This window comes from Amphiura filiformis, chromosome 10 (assembly GCF_039555335.1).
Source record: "Amphiura filiformis chromosome 10, Afil_fr2py, whole genome shotgun sequence".
NCBI classification, from domain to species: domain Eukaryota; kingdom Metazoa; phylum Echinodermata; class Ophiuroidea; order Amphilepidida; family Amphiuridae; genus Amphiura; species Amphiura filiformis.
This window is the reverse complement of record NC_092637.1, coordinates 35,066,017-35,086,107: the sequence shown is the minus strand read 5'-3', so window position 1 is coordinate 35,086,107 and position 20,091 is coordinate 35,066,017. Positions and strand designations below refer to the sequence as shown.

At 37.4% G+C, this 20,091-nt stretch overlaps 1 protein-coding gene across 3 annotated transcripts; it reads right to left on the bottom strand.

The window, feature by feature from the left end:
- Positions 1–1,486: 1,486 nt before the first annotated feature.
- Positions 1,487–15,205, bottom strand: LOC140162787 (uncharacterized). Of its 3 annotated transcripts, XM_072186086.1 has the most exons (6): positions 15,097–15,205; positions 6,888–7,848; positions 6,035–6,322; positions 5,665–5,766; positions 3,888–4,091; positions 1,487–3,234 (listed from the first exon to the last, which is right to left on the bottom strand). In XM_072186086.1, the coding sequence occupies exons 2-6, from the start codon at positions 7,816–7,818 to the stop codon at positions 2,912–2,914; spliced, it is 1,848 nt and encodes a 615-aa protein (XP_072042187.1). In that variant the 5' UTR covers positions 7,819–7,848; positions 15,097–15,205; the 3' UTR covers positions 1,487–2,911. The 3 variants fall into 3 exon arrangements, with proteins under 3 accessions (XP_072042187.1, XP_072042189.1, XP_072042188.1); XM_072186088.1 differs by lacking the exon at positions 3,888–4,091; XM_072186087.1 differs by lacking the exon at positions 5,665–5,766.
- Positions 15,206–20,091: the final 4,886 nt, after the last annotated feature.

The window sequence follows — 20,091 nt, the reverse complement described above, 5'->3', positions numbered from 1 at the left end:
ACCATAACTTTGAACATGATTGACTTTACAAAAACATAATAAAGTTCATATGTAGTGTGATACCACACTTATGCCTACAATGTTTGATTGGTGTAAACCGACCTACCCAAAAAGTAGGCCCGACTCTGACCTTTATTTTGCACAAAAAAAACAAACAAAAAATTTAAAGACATGGTAGAGAGCTGTATAAGTCCAGATATATCATTGCAAAACTGTGCACGGAAGAAACGGTAAGCTTCTGTATAATTGTATGGCCCTAACCGAAAGTTGGTAATAGTTCTGTTATATATATGTCAACAAGTTCGTAAACATAATCTTCAATCAATCAATCAATCAATCAATCAATCAATCAATCAATCAATCAATCAATCAATCAATCAATCAATCAATCAATCAATCAATCAATCAATCAATCAATCAATCACTAATAACTTAGGTAACCGTACTAAGCGCACCTAATAAATGCCCCTCAAATATGTGTAAAAGTGCTTCCTAATGGGCTGTACATGTAAACCACTGGGTACCCCTGGGGTGGTGAATTCTCAAAATGGTCTGCCAAAAATCACTTGCCCCCCTCTCATAGTATGCACACTACATGTATAACTAAAGTCATGAGTTCTATCCAAAGAGATAATTCGCATTCAATTGACAATCTTCACTCAGCCATGACCAAAAATTGTGCTGGATAATTTAATGTCGCTGGCCCGGCAAGCGATTTCCTGAGTATATAGCACTTAGGGTGATTGCCTCATCGCATCACGCGTGATTCATGCATGCGCAGTGGTTATCCTCGTGGTATTTTGTGGTAATTTTGGGTGTTAGTGTCAATAAACACGAACCCATCGGCGCTCAATGATTAATTTCGGTTAACTTTTAACAATAAATTGATGAACACAAGTATTTATATTCAAAAAGAAAAAGTTCACGGATCAGGTGTATAGTACTTTGATCTTTCAATATTCATATACTAACCTACTCTGCACTGATTGGACAATAAATAAGTGATTTGAGGCACAAATGATACTCGCATCTTGACTCTGGAAAATAATTTTCAAGCAAATCGCCTATGTGTTTCAGGAACACTGCATGTTGGCAATTATGTCAAATTATATAGTTTTATATACATATCGTCGGTCGCAACACATAGTGGCGTACGTGAAGGACAAAATACGTCTCCGAGCAAAACATTTTTGAAGGATATGCTACTAGTGACAGAGTCGATACTCCTCCACTGTTATCTCTCTGCTGCTCGATTCCATTTGAAATTAAAGTTTAAGGTTCAAACTATTAAACTGTATCTTTAATAGTTATAGGATAATAGCTAGCTCTAAACCTATACGCCACTATGTGAAACGGAAAATTTGGGAAATCACTCTACGCCACTATGTGTTGTGACCGACGATATGCTAGATGCCTTAATATCACTATAGTAAACAAATTACACATTGTGGTCTTGCTAGCTTTTGTCAGGGATATTTGTCTCATATCCCAGCTTTTATGAACACCAATTATTATTTTGTAACAGAAAATACATTATACATTGGATAATGTTTATACACACATTGCTTGGTTATTACATTCAATTAACTATAGAGAATGGACTTATTTTCTGAAGTAAATCGCCTCTTGCAGCTTGCTGAATAGGTTTCTATACAGATAATATGCCTAATCACTAAGTAAACACCAATCAGTTATGTGTATTGTCAGCATGTGATGGCTATAAGCCAATTGCAAACATGTTTAATAAAAAAGGCGAAAGATTTCCTACACTGGGGAGTCTCACTGCTGGATTAAATGTGCTAAATAGTCCTTGTCATGGGGAGCAGGATTAGATAAAGGCGTACAAACGAGGGTATGAGATTATTCCATAGCCTCTTAACCACATGGTTGGTGGGTTACAATGTCTATTCAAGACATAGGGTATAATGGATAAACTGTGCATATGCGATGTGGGTGGAAGTGATATTAACGTTCACTTGCGTGAACAAAAAGGATAATTATATACACCACTGTTGGTTGTTTCAAATAATACCACATGACTATTTTAATAAGCCTTAAAAAGCTTATTTACAGTATTATACATTCATTACAATACATATGCTTTACCATTTTAGACTTTAAGAGTCACCACCAGCACGACCAGAGGTGTATCATCAGTACGGACTGGGGAGCGCAAGTTACCTCCCCGTCTGGCTCAAAATACCGGGACAAGATTGGCCAAAAGTTGTCATATGCATTTTACGTGTTTTAGGCCACTATTCGGCATTTGACTGCAAGAAGGTAGTAACTGCTTTGTTATTACTATGCACTTATGACCTTCGTACACTCAGATGACGAATTGCCCTAATTTTTGGCCAATTTTTGGCCAAATTTTCGCGCGCTTCGTCCTGGTAAAGTCATTTTAGTAGCGGGTCAGCGGGACGGTTTGGAGATGTTGACTATAGCTCGGTGGCCCCGGTACGCCCCTTGGCTCACTACGAAATCCTTGTGCGTTTTGCGCGGAATGCAATAACTCCAGACGTCTGCCCTTAAATGTCTAAGCCTTAACAGAGCTTGTGAGTTATTGTCCTTCAACCAATTCGTCCTTGCTCAATAGGCGTATAATATATTCTTTACATAAAGTTGTATTTTATACGTTTTATCAATTTCTCAAGAGATGTGAACAGTAATTATTTTAAGCAATTTTAGGTACGGGCCTTAGAATACAGCGGAAGACTTTGGACGATTGTATAAATTTAAGATAAACTATAGCATCCCATTACAATTATATACATTTTGTTTAACTTGAATTGTAATCCTGGTTTTTAATTTTCTCAACTATAGACATGGTATAGTTTAACTAATATTCATCAACGTAATTTACTGTTCGTTTGGGTTGCTTTGCCATTGCAACACTTGGTCTTTTTCATAATCACTCCTCTTCAAATAGTTTCTCAAAGGCCACCTCAAACTCGAAGCGTGTTCTGTCATCCATGCTGCATTCATAAGTGGCCTCAAGATGGTTGTAGAAGGCGTTCTTATCTTCGCAGTATTTGCCATACCATTTCTCCAGATGTCTGCCCGTGAATGTCTTGAAGGCTTCACAGAGCTTGATGAGTTCCTTGTTCTCCTTCAGCCAATCTTGGACATCTTCTATGCTCCATTGACGTACAAGCTTCTTCGCCTGACTGCTTCCCTTTTCTTTGGATTTTCTGGCAGTGCCTTGGACCTCTTGTAGGATAGGGAGAATTGGTCCTGTATCGAAAAAAATCAAACAAAAAAAATATTACAAACTGATTTCTTTACTTATCGACAAGCATTATACTTTCGATTCCAGAAAAAAAACAGAAACAGATTCCACCAATTAAAAAAACATGTTACTGTTTTGCTACATGAAATATAGCTAAATCCTAATCTTTTAGCTAGTTCTAACTGCCAATGCAAGCCAAATTATATTTTGGGTCAATTCCTGAATATAAGGGCTAAAACATGCCTGTTAAGGGTGTTTTTGTATCTTGTGACAATCAAGCCCAAAAACCTGTACAAAGGCTAATCTCAAGTATTACATTCTTGGAAAGCACATTTATTATTTTCTTTTATAATCAATTAACATAAGATATTAACATCATGACCAAACCAAGATTATGAGTGCTTAGACCTGTTCCAAGTCTTTAAATTTTGTACGAGAACATGCAAAATTGCACGTTTTTGACCCATTTGACTCAAATTGCAAAACTACTAAATAAATACTAAATATATTATGTTTAATTTGACAAAACATGATAATATTTTTTAATGCTAAAACATTAGTGCTGCATCTTTCTGGAATATTGTAGACTATAAGGTGTGCAGCCTAGAAGTAAGCAAGATTAATCCCTTCCATTTTACCCAATTAAGAACGCACTGACCGTCAATTTCATCAACGTCACCACCAAGAGCATATTGTATAGCGGCAAGTATTTCCGGCATCTTGGTGTCCAGCTTCTTTGGTGACGTGATATCATGATATAGGGTGGTGAGGCCGATGATTCCCAACCAGCCGTCAGGTTTATACCCGCGTTCTAGAAGTAGTGGAACGATGGGTTTCTCCTTCGTAAATGCATATTGCGCCTCTAAGGAGAGAAAAGTAGACTTCAAAGAAATAAACCCTTTTAAATATTTTGGTGACAAATGACTTGATAAATTTGAAAAGCTGCTGAAGTGTCATGGCTGCCTTGTATCAGTTGATTTAAGTTCTTGTTTACATTTCATTTATTATGTTTGTTAAGCTAAATTGGACAACCTTCTTTGGGGTTCCTTCAAGAGCAATAGGTTGAAAATGGACAGAAACTGATAGAAACTCTATAAATCCAAAAATTTATTTATTTTATTTATTATTTAAACTACACTCTTATCGGCGATATTAAGAAAACGCTGTTTAGGAGAAAATTTGTTTAACATTTTTGCCCTGATTACGATTTTTTGCTTTAAACAGCATATATTACTCGTATTTTTCTTTGGGCTAATCAGGGGCTATTGATATTGTTTAAACATTTGCAAAGTAAATGCCTTAATCAGCATGCTTGATTAAAGAAATAAAATGCGTTAAAGCAACATCAGTATTATTTCGGCAATAAAGTTCGCGCAACCCTTATTTTAATAGAAGATTGTATAAAGAGTACAATAAAATGGTGAACGATATCGACAAGGCATTGCGTGGTGACTGTCGAGCAATGATCATAAAAATTTGCCGGAATATCTACTTTAATTTCCATATACATTATTCAAATGTGTAGCCAGGAAGCCCAGGATAATACTAAATTACCATGACAGGCGATTATATAGAGAGGTTTTGGATGTTTTACATATCGAACTTTATTCGAATTTGCCATTTCAGTGCAGTGCAAATTGTACACGCCATTCGATACGCGATGGATGCACCGTGTATAGTGAATGCATGGGTGCATTCGTAGTGTTGCGAATACATAGCCTATGTGCAACGAATACAGAGACATTTCTAGGCATGGATACACATTGATACGAGATGGTATCTGTCTGTTGTTGTTGTTTTTTGGGCGGGGGGGCTGATCCTTCCTAAACGATTCTCTTGCTTTATCATGTTTATCACCATATGTATGGACCTCGTTGTGTACATGCCCGGTGTACATCGGACAGAAGACATGCCGAATTATCAATGCCTGGCAGCTACTCTGTTGTCAACACAATTGGATTTTTTAAAGAATGAAAAAAGAAAGAAAGAAATGAATACCAATTTCATAGTCCCAATATAATCCATTAAATAAGTAAACAATAGCTGAATTAAAATAAATTATATATTTTTTGTAAACAACTAAGTTGTTTAGATGTTTAATTCTGGATGATTTACGCCAAATTTCACTGTTTTTCAAAAGTTACAAATTTAACCAATTATTGATTCGGATTCTTAAACCGTGAAGAGAGTTACAACTTTTAACCAATAAACGGGTTACCGCGCCATGTAGTGAACCCGTTGCTTATATACGATTGCATAAAGTTTATTAAGGATTTCGTATACGGGAAAATAAGAGTGTAGAAATGTGTAAATACGGTAATCTTGATAATAGTAAAGCGTGCAAAAGGAAGAACTATAAAATACACCCACACCCACCCCCCACACACACCCCCATACCCCACACACAAAAAAACCCTGAATATTAGCTATATTACCTGCTCGACAATTATTGCTATTCTTGTATTTTTCTGACATACAGATAAGCACAAGTGATGATGTTTCTACAGCTTTTGCCATTGCATCCAGCAGACTGCCTCCTAAGTGAAATAGAGACACTATTCTATGAACTATAACTATACGGGCATATCGCAGAAACATACTCTTGTAATGATTCCTACTATAATCAACTTGCATCACCGTAACCATCGTCAATTTAAGCCTTATTTGTAACAATTAAAACTATTAACAAGATTAAATCAGAAATATGTTTGTCATGGAATTTTTATTTGTCTTCCTTTCTAATAGCAGGTTTATTTTTGTATGAAATATACACAACTTTACAGGTACTTTTAAGCTTAGACATACTCATGTGCGTGATGTCCATCCACACTTGGTATCCAGCGTTAACCAAATTGTCTCGCAGCCTAATTGTCGTCTTCTGGTTGTCCCACTGGTAGCTAATCATTACTTGAACCTTTCTGGATGAAGCAGATTTTGCAGGCTGCGAGATGGCCTCTTCGTAACTCGGTGGCACTTCCTTAGATTGACTCGATGCAACTTTCTTACTTGAAAGGTGACCTTTGATTTGCGCAAGAGCATGGGCACATATCTCTTGCAGATGGTGGTTGTCGGACTTTGCCAGTTTTTCCAGTGCTGAAATTGTACAAAAATTATATAGATAAAACGTAAGGGTCAATTATGCTTATCTGCTTATCTCATACTCCTCCCACCTAGAACATGCAACGTAATACTGATTTTAGAGAATGAACGATAGGATTTTTGTTTTTACTATGCTCTACTGTGTGATAGACGACAGGCAGGTCCAATATTTTGAGTAATGGATGCCGGCGCAGCCGGTATCCACGACGATAAAAGTATTGGACCTGCCTGTCGCCTATCGTTTATTCTCATTCTTAGTCAGTTAATTATTACTTTGATAAATTAAACGAGTTTTATTTAAGAAAAATAAGTTACTAAACTTAAGGGTCATGAAAACTCCCCTTATTCTAAAATGAACGAAACCTGTTTACAAATAAATTGCACGTACTACGATTACAACGCGCTACTTGCGCGCAGCTAGTTCGCACCTCGAACAAACGTGTTGCGTAACGACGCAGACCATATCCTCTACCGTATGATAGACGACATGCATGAATTAATCAAATTCAGCGCTTACAAGCTAGACCATTCCCACTGACTAAGAATTCGCAATAACTACCTTTAACCGACGTCTGCATCTCCTTGGATGTCCTGATCTCGTCTATAAATGCCAAATGCCATAGCGCTTGCACGGCTGCACATTGCTCTTCTTTAGAGACATTATTCCGCTGCATTCGAGTAAACACGAAACCACTACGTAGCATTCGAGTGAACACAGGAATTCCGCCGTGTTTTGCGATTTCCTTTTTGTTGGCATCATTGACCGCTAGCTTATTCAGCGCTTGGATTAACTCTAGTGCTGATTCCGTGGCTGAATCTAAATATGCGCGATGATCTTTGTTAGAGGTGGCATCTTTCAATAGGGACAACAAAAAAGCGACAGCATCGTTAGTTGTTTGAAGAAGACTGCTCTCCTCCTCATCCACTATATATGCGAGGATGCGAAGAGAGTCTGTCTTAACTTCCATGTTTTCACTATCCAGATACCTTTTGTAGATAGAGACTGCATTTGCTCTTCTATAAATAGTTATGTTTTCGGTACAATCTTGTATAGAGTTCAATAAAATAGTAGTTATATAGTAGAGTGGCCCGGCGTCACCATTATAATCTATTCCGAACGTTTCCATAGCCTGCAGCATCAACCGTATACAGCCGACTTCTCCTAACTCTTTCGAAACTTCAGGAGATATGTCAGTGATGTTGACATACATTTCAAGGATGATCCCAAAATACGCATATCCTTGGCTGTGCTTCTTTGTAATGAATCTTGATAGTGATTCCCAAACCCTTTTAAAAAGCGTACCCAAATTCAGCCTAGCAACATGTTTGGCAAGAGCTTTCTGTTTATCAGGTTGATTCAAAATGCTTAACAAGACATCATTATTATCGTCCGCAGCTTCACATGCCGCGTCAGATGTCGTGTAATCCGTGCACTGTTGTAGGCACTGAAGGTTATTTGTTATTTTCGCTTTCAGCTCTTCTATAGACATCTTGCTTGTTTTGCGGCTGGACTTGATAACCTGTCACATATAAATACAACATGAGAAACATGCTGTTAGTGTTAGAAGTATGCAAGGCTATTGAAAGCAAACATTTCATTGTGATTTATGATTATAAATTATATTAGATACCGGTCAAAGAGGCTTTTCTGAGTTTGGTTCCATATCAACTACCCAAATGTGGCGGATTTTTAATATAATTGTGACACTGGTGAGTGTCACCAGATGAAAAACAAACACACTACAAACAAGTAAAATCAAACAAGCCAAAACATCAAAAGCCCCCAGCCCCCCCCCCCAAATACTAAAATATTACTTCCACGCAGCCAGATATTTTTTCAGAGGGGAAGCTCGGGTGGTGGTGGTGGTTGGGGGGGGGGTGGAATTGTTCAAGTTAGATGGGTGTATTAGAAGAAGTTTTCCAACTACTATATCATCTATAACTTTTCACGTGGTATTTCACCGCCATACATTGACGTGACTTTCAACAAGGACCCTAATTCGCAATTCAGAGCAAAATACAAAAGAAATTAACAATTAAGCACAGTTTTGAAATCACCATGCATGATATGCACATCGGGGCTCAGGGCCTGTCTATGGGTATGACGGGAGCGTTCTAATCAAGTTCATGGTTCAATGTTCATCGCTAATATAAAAAAAAACTGTCTCACTGAACCGCTCACACATATTTTCAATGCATGTCTATGTGAGGGTACTTTTCCAATAGTCTGGAACTAAGGCTTTCGACAGGATCAACCATTCAATTACCATTAAGAAACTGATTGATGCTAGGGTTTGGCCTGCTATTATTCCCCTCATTATGTAGTTTTCTCACAGACAGGACTCAAACTGGCAGCAGAATCAAGGGCATATCATCCGCTAATGGACCGCTATACTTCCAATCTGGGAGGGGTTCCCCAGGGGACAAAATTTGTTTCCATTAATATCTTTAGGAGTACTTTTATGGGAAAATACGTGTAAAACTTACTTAAATAAAATTGTACAAATTCAAAAATGGGCTATAAGAACGGTGGCAAACGGTCACTATAGAGACCACACAGCGCCATTGTTTGCTAATTATAACGTTTTAAAACTTGAAGATATGTACACACTGTCTAACCAAAAATAAGAAAGTCTTTTCTGATCATACCATACGTACAAGAGGTCTTATTCTTTGGAATTCTTTAGATACAAATCTGAACGCTTCAAAATCTGTTAAACATTTCCGCAATTAATTCAAAACAAAACTTATCTCTAAATATAATTAATCTTTTCCGTGAACACTCCCCCCTTCCCATGTCTTTTTAGTTATGTTATGTTATGTTATGTGATGTTGATTTGTTTTGTTAATTTCATTTGATTTTCGGTAAAGGCTAACTTTCAGACCTTTTGGTCTTCCAGCCTTTCCCTCCATATGTACCGTGTTTGTATATATTATTATTGTAATGTCTTTGATTATTATGGAAAATATATATGAATGAATGAATGAATTATCTGGGTTGCTAATGCTGCGGAGGAATAACTCTCCGTTAGGAATAAGTGGATGATATGACACTCGGGGAGGACAGTTTTTATGGTCTACTTAGCTCAGCAATGCTTTGCTGTCTTCGATAATGGTTCATGTACGCTAGAGCGTTCGATAGGAACAAGCGAACAGTATACGAGTTTGCTGATATATATCGGAGCGTTCACCGGAGCAGCAGGATTATAAACACGGTCGATGGTAAAACCAAAATCAATTTCCTTTGTGTTCTTAAGTACATAACGACCCACTCATCAACTACTCAAGTGGTCATTAAATAAGCATGTCTCTGGTCGTGTCTGCGCTCAATAGAAAGTAAATAATATGTGTAAGTTTATGTTTACATAAAGTGGTGTAATTAGGTTTCAAGGGGTTGTTAATTCAAGCATGGTCGTAAAATTGATTCGATCGATATTTTGGTCAATGCTTTGTAGATACTCTTTCGGAGCAGAGTTGTCAATTGAGCGGAGCCTAAAAGAGTTTGTTGTAGGCTTTAATGGGTTTGGGCTTTGATAAAAGCCAGGTACCTCTCCGATACAATGCGCTATCGAAGAAAGCAAAGCATTGCTGAGCTCAGTAGACCATAAAAACTGTCCTCCCTTGGTGAAGTTGTCAATGCTAAGGCCCCATCTGTGTCTCAACTTCAAGTTGATCTTGATACTCTCAGTATTTGGTGTGATAGCAATGACATACCGCCGAAGCTTGAACGGGATGAGGCCAACAACGGTACTCCATTTCAAAGCCTCGTCAATCTAGAGAAAGATGGAGGAACTTGAACACCAGCCTTAATAACTCTTATAAATCTGATGAGCTTGCTACCCTCAATAAGCAGATGGAAGACCATATAGCTAGCCGACGAGATAATGAATTACACCACCACATGGAAAATCATACACTCGCTTTCTGGGAAGAACTCAAGGAAAGGGGTGAAAGTCAAAAAGAGGGATGGATCTGCCCCAACCAGTGACCATGAAACTGTTTGAGGAATGGATCATAGAAGGAATATTTTAGCTCACTCCTAAACAACGATAGTGGCACAGCAGCTTCAGAGTTCCCTGCACCAGCTGTTGAAGATCTTCCTATTATCACTTAGACCCCAACTCGTGAAGAAGTAGTCGAAGCAATAGCAGCCATGAAGACCAACAAGGCAGCAGCATTGGACTGTGCTATAACTGCTAAAGCACTTCAGGGAGGAGGAGATAGCATGATTGATATGATTCTCGAATTCTGTATGGAAGTATTCTCAACGCTGACATCGCCACTTCAATGTGTCACAAAATGTAATTATTCCTTTAACAGAGAAAGGCGACCTCTCTCTCATGACAAACTATGTACAAAAGACTTAGTCTGCAACTAGATCCTCCTGAACAGGATCCGACATCACATTGATCATTTACTGAGAAGTAACCAGGCTGGCTTTCGATCAGGTCGCAGCTGTGCGCAGCAAATACATATTTTGAGGCGGATCATGGAAGGCTTCGAGGAGTACCAACTTTCCTTGACAGTCACTTTGTGGATTTCAAAAAAGCCTTCGACTCCATCAAGAGATCCGTCATGTTTTCAGTGCTGCGGTATTATGGAATACAAAATTAAGGTTGTGGTCAATGCCATCCAGGTGATCTACAAGAACTTCAATAGTGCTGTTATGGTAGATGGAAGTACCTCAGAGCCTTTCCAAGAAACAACTGGAGTGCTTCAGGGTGATGTGTTGGCCCCTTTCCTGTTCATTATCCTGATAGACTACCTTCTGAAGAAATCAACTTCGGGAATTGACGATGGAATTGTCGGTCAAGCAGGTATCCTGCTATGATGCTGAAAGACCTGGATTTTGCTGACGATATTACCCTGTTGGAATCGTCCATAGCCCTAGACTTGCTTCAAGTCCTTTGGCGTCCATAGTTAGAGAATGTAAAATTCATGGAAGCTTTGCCACATCTTCTAGAAATTTAGAAGAAAAATTCATAACAAAAGCATTATTTTGTTTAAAATGAAATTCAAAGTTGGTCCTTTTTTAAAGTTATGATTCCCAAATAGCAGTGACAGTATGGTATTTGTGGTCCTCTCTGGCACTGGATTTCCTCATTTCTTTTAGGTCGCTCACAGTGTGTTAAATTCCGAGGGGCATCGTCAAATTGGGTTTCTGTTGAGTCCGGGGTCCCTCAGGGTTCTGTCCTGGGGCCTTTGTTGTTTAATCTCTTTGTTTTGGACTTGCCAAATTTTGTTAGCTCGTCGCTCCCCCAATATGCTGATGACACACTCCTGTACAGACCCATCCAGGCGGAAGATGACATCAACACTGTCCAAAATGATCTTGACAGTATAGTTAACTGGTGCAATATTAACAAAATGTCTTTAAATCCAGACAAGTGCAAGGTTATGAGATTGTCCAGGAGAGTTGGTGTTAATAGATCCACTCCACAGTACACCTTACTTAACAAACCCTTAGGTGTAGTTCATAGTTATAAATATCTCGGCATTATGATTTCTTCAAATCTGAAATGGGGGGACCATGTTAAATCAGTCACATCAAGAACCTCGCGTCTTTTGGGATTTATTAGGCGACTGGTCCGCTGCAATGATCCAGATATTTTGGTCAAATTATATACCTCCCTCTGCCGTCCAATTCTTGAATATGGTATCCCAGCCTGGCTTCCACATCAAAGTGTACACTTAAAATCCTTGGAAAAAATACAGGGACGTCTGGCACGTGCCTGTATCCCAGCACCCAGGGGAGAGCTTGAGTATGGTGTACGCCTTGAAAAACTAGGTCTGATGTCTGTGTGCAATAGATACAATTATCTTGCTATTTCTTTTCATGCCAAGTGTTTTTACTGCAAGCATGATATTGATCCTTTGGAGTATATTTCCATCAATACTCGTCATAGTAATTCTCTTAAGTTCTCCCATTCTTATGCTAGAACCGATAGTTTTAAATACACTGTCTTCAATCGTTTTCCAGTTTATTTTGATCAACTTCCTCCATCTCTCAAAGACCAATTCTTGTTTAGTGTATTTAATTTCCTGGACAATCTCAAAAAACATTTCAAAACAATTAGCTGGAATTCAAAATAGTTTTTAGTTGGGCTTAGGCTTATTTTTTATCTAAATGTTGTGCTTACATTGTATTATCACGCCTCATCTTATGTTGGAGAATGTAGGTAGATTCATCCTTTGCCCTGTTCACCTGTGCTGATTGTCTGTGTTCTTGTGGGAATCAATTAGGTTTAGCCACTTTGAAAGTGACTTTGTCACTATCTGGCTATCCCTGCCAGGGGTTCTCTTGTCCTTTGTTTAAATTGTTCCTGGTTATGGCATGCCATCTCTCTATTTTCTCCAACATGGGTCAATTCAATTTCAATTTCTTGCTTTATGACCTTCCATGGCTTACATTTTTATATCTTTGCATTTGTAATTTATATATTTATGTGTAATTTTGATATTGTGCAATATTTTATATGTATATGTGTCTTTTTGCTGGCAAATAAAATGATATGATATGACTTAAACAGGGTAAGCCTGTGATCGGTTTATTCAGATCTGTGTTGCAGAATATTTGCTATCCCATTCAGTTGTGTAGGGCCAGATTTAATCCAATTACAAACCCATCAAGGCTTTCGTCCTACACAAAACATCTGACCTGACTAAAAATTTTAGAGAGTCCAGTATATGATAGGCCTACTTCTACCACTGATTATACATGTGTCCTATGAAGAGCATGAATATAAACAAAGTAAGGAGGAAGCCTTGATCAAGGCTACCATAGCCCGGGCCCAGTCACAGATTACTAGAACTGCAACTGCAGCAGCAGATCTAGGTCTTGTCATCAGCGTACCTAAGACAGAATATATGACTGCAAACTGTAACTCTCAGCCAGCACTTGAAGTCTATGGTAGTACCATCATCCATATCACAGATTTCAAGTATTTGGGTTCCAAGATGTGCTCTAGTGTTGGAGACCTAAAAAGAAGAAAAGCACTAGCCTGGGCAGCTTCCTGGAAACTGGAACGCCTTTGGAGAAGCCCATCCCTGCCAATCGGAGCAAAAATCAAGCTGTTTGAGACAACTTGTGTTACTGTCGTTCTGTACGGGTGCGAGTCATGGGTAATCATTAAGGACATGGAAAACAAGATCAATGCCTTGCAACATCTTGCTACAGAGTCATGTTAAACATCAAGCGCGTGGATCGGATTTCAAATGAAACCATCTACAATCTGACCAACAACACTCCACTGGTTGCCAGAGTCAAGATTCATCAACTCAAATTTCTCCGCCTGTGAAAGAATATGCCCTTTATATTCCACAACGTGGGAAGACTGATGATGATGATGATGACCGCCGAAGTATGTCATTGCTATTTTATGCATGTTTACATGTTTGCCTACGTCGTTACCCTCCAGTCTTACTCTTAATTACAAACTGCTGAGAGAAACTTTTGGGTGTTACTCTGCCAAACAATTTGAATTGGATGTATAAGTTGCCGAAAGCCTACAGTAGAGATGAGCTGATGTTTTGCGAATTTTGGAACATGTGCTCGAATGTTTCCCCATTTGGCATACCAGCATCACCAATCTTTACTCTGCCCAGTTATAACGGGTTCATATATACAAGCATGCAACCGTATAATCATTGGATAACTACAGGTCATACCGGGACGTTCTTGAGTGAGTCCATAGGCATTATGTATATGCTTGAGAGAAGCGAACAACTGCCGATCCAGTTCGGTCAAAAGCTTCAAAATTCGGAAAACATCAGCTCCCAATTCATCGTCAGAATGTTGTTTATGTGCATGTTACCCATCTGTCTATAGATTGTGGACATGTTGGAACAAAACTTCGAGGTATTTGTTGAATAGGCTTGGAGAGAGGAGGCATCCTTGTCTCACATCACTTACTACTTCATTTGCGATCAACCATAGCTGAGCATCTGGTTTGCCTTAAAATCAACACAATTCCAGTGGATCGGTATACGTCTTTCCATCGCCTTTTTAATGATTCGCCGTACGACAATATGCGAACTCCACACTGTTCCCCCATCAGGTGATTATCTATGGTCTCTTGGATTCAATTCAGGACAATCTTGCAGAATACTCACTGGGATGGACAGTAGGGTGATTGCTCTGGAGTTGACTGGGTCGAGCTTGTCTCCGTTCTTGAATACTGGTGTAATGAGGCCATTACTCCAATCTTATGGATTTTTTACTTCTGACCAGGCGGAGTGTACGATTTGCAGTTGTCTCATTGACTCACGCGATGTCTATTGTCACGTTTGGCTTAAACTTGGTCTCTAATTGGTGTTTTGTCGACTTTTGGCTACTTACGTTGATCCTGGTTGACTTCTTATTGTGGCTTCGGGGACGTTTTCTCCATAATTAACATATTATAAATGATCAATTGTGAATATTACATTAATTGCTACACACGACAGTTGTTTGAAATCACATTAATGTTGCAAAACATTTTTAATGATGATGCTATATCATTAAGGCCAAGTAAAAACAAAAATAACAATAATAAAATCGCTAAGAGAGGCCCTTATTATTTGTTATTATGCTTTGTTTTTTTCATTTTTTTTTAAAATTTTGCCATGCCTAAAATAGCCGATGCGATATTTTCGAGGTGCCGTAATAAGTGTATTAGCACCGAAAGTTCCGAAACTTTATACATTATAACTTGTACATTAGTCCTACAACAGTCAATGAGAGTAGTATAATAGTGGGAGGTAGTTGTAGAAGTTAAACAAAATCTTACCGTAACTCTTTCCCTAGTAATATTCAAGTATACATCCGAACGCTCTCTCGAATACGTTCACGATGATATAGTAGGCAGAAAATAGCGCACCAAAAGTGGACGGGAAAACCCCTGATACATGATGCATGAAGGTTAATACATATGTATTGGCAAACCTTAGGGGCGCTCCATTTGATTTTCAGGGGTGCGTGGTATGGGCATTTGGTTCAGGTGGTTTTTTCGCCCAAAGTAGGGCTAAAATCAATCATTTTCAGGTTATCAGATCACGTTTCTTAAGTTTGCTTATCTACATGCACTTTTATCTGCACATAATTAGAAAGCAAAGACAGCACTTTTAATTTATTTTGATCATTATTTGGTCGAGCCTATTTTGCCGGGTTGAGAAACCAGTTTTGTTTGATAGTAAAACCCATACTCATCCTTCAAAACAATATCAGGAAGCCTTATACTTTATTAAAAACTTTCGGCGGAAGCCAGGAATACCGAATCCTGGTTCAAAGGCCATTATATTAAAGGCCCATTCAGTGATTTGCTCATCCGGACGATCGTAAAATCATCAAAATTCAGATTTTGGTACCTTTGTAATTGGCATAGATGTGCTAACATAGCCTGCTAGTGGTTCGGTCGAAAGCCGTGTATTTTAGACAAAATAAAGCATTTGCATGATTCTGGACTTTTGATACTGACAGTACAAAAAGTCAGACTCGAGATCGAAAGAAGCTCACTCTCCACGTACCAACACGCGTTGCGTATTGTTTCTACTACTTATTACATCAGTAGCTACTATTTTAAACAAAATACACAATTTTAACTGTTTTTCATATTTGAATTGACCGTTAGTTTGCCTCGGTGACCTTTAATTGCTTATTTTGTTTTCTACTACAAAATTGTAGCTTAAAAGCGTCTGTTTTAAATCAATTTAGACTCTACTTCCCCGTGTTAGAAACACTGGACTAGGAAGTTTTTCCAGTCGATTGGTGGCGCACTGTACGAAAATCTCGATTTTCTCAGAGTTGAAGTAGAAAACCTTTCTAAAACTTCTGTTTTTGACTAATTTGTCGATGTATTCAGGGAAAAGTGGTTTAATGAAATTCTGTAGACTTATTCTTTATTTCTAAGCAACTCTGACAAATTTCCATTTTTTTTTAATGTTCCTGTGAAATCACTGAAAGGGCCTTTAAAGGGATACTAAAAGATAGTTTAAGAGATATTCACGTATTTGTTCACTAGAAAACTTGAAAAAACTTCTCTTGAACAAAAGTGGTAAGCGAAATGTGAAACATTATTAACAGATATAGAATACGTACATGCTCTGGGCGGAATCGGCACAGTGGCTACAACTAGTATATATCCACAATCATATGGGTAGTTGCTTCTTTCAATATTCCCAATATGAAAATAAGATAAATCTAACACTAACCATAGCTCTACCCCTTATTTGCATATTGCGGAATATTAAATGAAGCATCTACTAAAATCATGCTGATCATGATCATGGTCGTGATCATGATGTCATGATTATGGCACACGAAGCCATTTGTTACAAAATGCCAAACGCATGTTCTCAAGAAGGGGGTCATGACTAAACAGCTACAGGGTGTCCCAAAAAAGAGGCCCCACATTGCACCCTCTTTTTCTCCTATTTCTGAAAAGTTGATCAAATATATTTTGGTATATAAAGAAACCTTAAATCGTTAGCTTTAATGAACTAAAACAATTATTTCAATCGGCTCATAACTTTTGAAGATATATCCTTTTAAAGAAATGTTTTTTAATTTCACTCTGTCCACGGAGGAGGTTTGGCTACTTCAAAGATTAAAAAGTGCATATACCATGCATGAATATAAAACATTCCTCGATGATAACTTTATAAAACAACAACTTTCTATTAGGGAATGGGCTTTACAGGTGGGCTTATGGGTTATGGATTTTGTTAAGTGTCATTAATTTGGACGAAATTGATGTGGGATGGGACTTCTTTTACTATACTTGCAATTACTTATGTTTTTTTCTCGTTTCTTGCTTTCTTTTTATTGACAGCATAAGTCATTTCTCTTTTTGGAATAAAAGGTAGCCCTGAAAAGGGCTGTTTAGTTTGTCTTTGGTTCTTTTGAAGTGAGTTTACTGTGCTGTTCTGTCCTCTAAATGGTTGCCTCCATGACGAATACAGGTTTCAGCCCTAGTTCTCATTGCATTAATTGCGTTGCGTACCATCATTGTGCGCCGGATACTTGCGAATGCAGCAGAAATACGGGGTTGCCAAGATGTTTGAAGCTAGCTGGTGATCCTCGCTTATAGTGAATGCTTTCCCAAACCTAATGCTATTATCTATCCATGTCATTAACCGTGTGTTTCGTTTAAAGCTTTGATGTAGCCAAATCTCATCCGTGGACAGAGTGAAAAACGGGTACATTTCTTAAAGAGGGCATATCTTTAAAAATTGTGAGCCGATTGAAAGAATTGATTTGGTTTATTAAAGCTAACGATTTAAGGTTACCAAGATATATTTGATCAACTTTTCAGAAATAAGAGAAAAAGAGGGCGCAATGTGGGGCCTCTTTTTTGGGAACATATTAAACTTTGTCAAATAATTCTAAATGTGTAAGACGTTACCAAAGTATCCCTTGTTTGTATATATGATATATACTAGGCTGGCGGGTAAGCATCATTAATTAATTTCGTACACTAGTGTGTTGTGTGTTGTTTGTACTGTTTACCCTGACTGGTCATATCCATAAGCATCAGATTGTTTAATCAGGGACAGACTGTGTAGCTCAGTCGTTAGACATATTATGTAATTGAAAGATCGATATTTTGAAGTCCGCCCTATATGTAAAGGGGCAAGTTCGCCCTGTGTTTTCCCCCAGGTGGACTCCCGGTCGGATTCGCCCCATCGACGTATTATGCAAAATATTGATAATAATACCTTTAAACAGGGTAAAACTACATGCAATCATATTGTTTTAAAGTTAAGTGGTAACACTTTTACTCATATCACCGTTTATATACCTCATTATAGATTCCTGTCATCTGATTGTTTGAAAGTGCAGTCATTGAATTAACTATGCCCGCAAAATGAACTATGGACCGGTCCATGGAAATGAACTATTAGTAAAAATAAACTAATATGTTAAGTCTTGTATTATTTTGTTATTGGATTTCTTTTGTTTTATATTGTTTTGTGAGGCGATCATTTGCAGAAGAGGTAATAAAACACTATGTTATGTTTTGTATTATTTTGTGATTGGATTTCTTTTGTTTTATATGGTTTTGTGATGCGATCATTTGTATGAGAGATAAAAAACCACTATGTTATGTTTTGTATTATTTTTGATCACAAAATAAAACATAACATAACATAACATAGTGGGTTTTTTTTTATCTCTCCTGCAAATTATCACCTCACAAAACAATATAAAAAAAGAAATCCGATCATTTGCAGGAGAGATAAAAAACACTATGTTATGTATTTTATTATTTTGTAATTGGATTTCTTTTGTTTTATATTGTTTTGTGATGCGATATTTGCAAGAGAGATAAAAACCCCACTATGTTATGTTTTGTATTATTTTGTGATTGGATTTCTTTTGTTTTATATTGTTTTGTGAGGCGATCACTTGCAGGAGAGATAAAAATAACAATATGTTATGTTTTGTATTATTTTGTGATTTGATTTGTTTTGTTTTATATTGTTTTGTGAGGCGATCATTTGCAGGAGAGATAAAACACTATTTTATGTTTTCTATTATTTTGTGATTGGATTTCTTTTCTTTCATATTGTTTTGTGACGCAATCATTTGCAGGAGAGATACAAAAAACCCCACTATGTTATGTTTTCTATTATTTTGTGATTGGATTTCTTTTGTTTTATATTGTTTTGTGAGGCGATCATTTACAGGAGAGGTAAAAAACCACTATGTTATGTTTAGTATTATTTTGTGATTACAAAATAAAACACAACATAACATATTGTTTTTTTCTTATCTCTCCTGCAAACGATCGCCTCACAAAACAATATAAAAGAAAAGAAACCCGATCATTTGCAGGAGAGATAAAAACACTATGTTATGTTTTTTTATTATTTTGTGATTGAATTTCTTTTGTTTTATATTGTTTTGTGATGCGATCATTTGCAGGAGAGATAAAAAACACTGTAATGTTTTGTATTTTTTTGTGATTGGATTATTTGTATTGTTTTGTGAGGCGATCATTTACAAAAGAGATAAAATAAACCACTATGTTAAGTTTTGTATTATTTTGTGATTGGATTTCTTATGTTTTATATTGTTTTGTGAGGCGATCATTTGCAGAAGCGGTAAAAAAAACCCGACTATGTTATGTTTTGTATTATTTTGTGATTGGATGTCTTTTGTTTTATATTGTTTTGTGAGGCGATCATTTGCAGAAGAGGTAAAATAAACCACTACCGTAGAATTCCGTCTAGAAGCACATATGCCTCTAAACGAGGGTTTTTTAACGAAAGATATGAAAGGCCATTACCCTTCTAAAAATATTGCAATAGATTGGTCTTACAAATATACATGTTTGTACAGCCGCCTTTATCAGTAATATAGTTGTTCGAACTCCAAATAACGTTTTTATTAAGAGTGTCTGCCTCTTGTCTCTTGTGTCAAAAAATAAAACTCGTTTAGAGGCATATATATGCTTGTAGATGGAATTTTACGGAATGTTAAGTCTTGTCTTATTTTGTGTTTAGATTTCTTTTGTTACCTAGATGGGGGTTTACACCCCCCAGCTAGGTACTCTAATGCTATCCATTCTTTCTTCTGGCAATAAACTGCACATTTATGCTCTAGCTCAGACATGCTTTGACCGATTTTGACCTAACTTGGTCACAACCATCATTGACCACGACCATACACATCACCTGACTTTTAGTAGGTTAAAGGTTACAAAGGGGTCTAATAGGCCAAAAATGTAATTTCAGCTAAAGATGCTTCATCCCGTATATGTAACATTCTTCAATAACGTCAC

Excerpts from the sequence above, each read along its gene's own strand:
- LOC140162787 (XM_072186086.1), bottom strand. The coding sequence starts at position 7,818 with ATGTCTATAGAAGAGCTGAAAGCGAAAATAACAAATAACCTTCAGTGC. Across the intron at positions 6,323-6,887 it reads GATGCAGACGTCGGTTAAAG|CACTGGAAAAACTGGCAAAG; the intron begins GTAGTTATTGCG and ends GTACAATTTCAG. Across the intron at positions 5,767-6,034 it reads GATGGACATCACGCACATGA|GAGGCAGTCTGCTGGATGCA; the intron begins GTATGTCTAAGC and ends TATTTCACTTAG.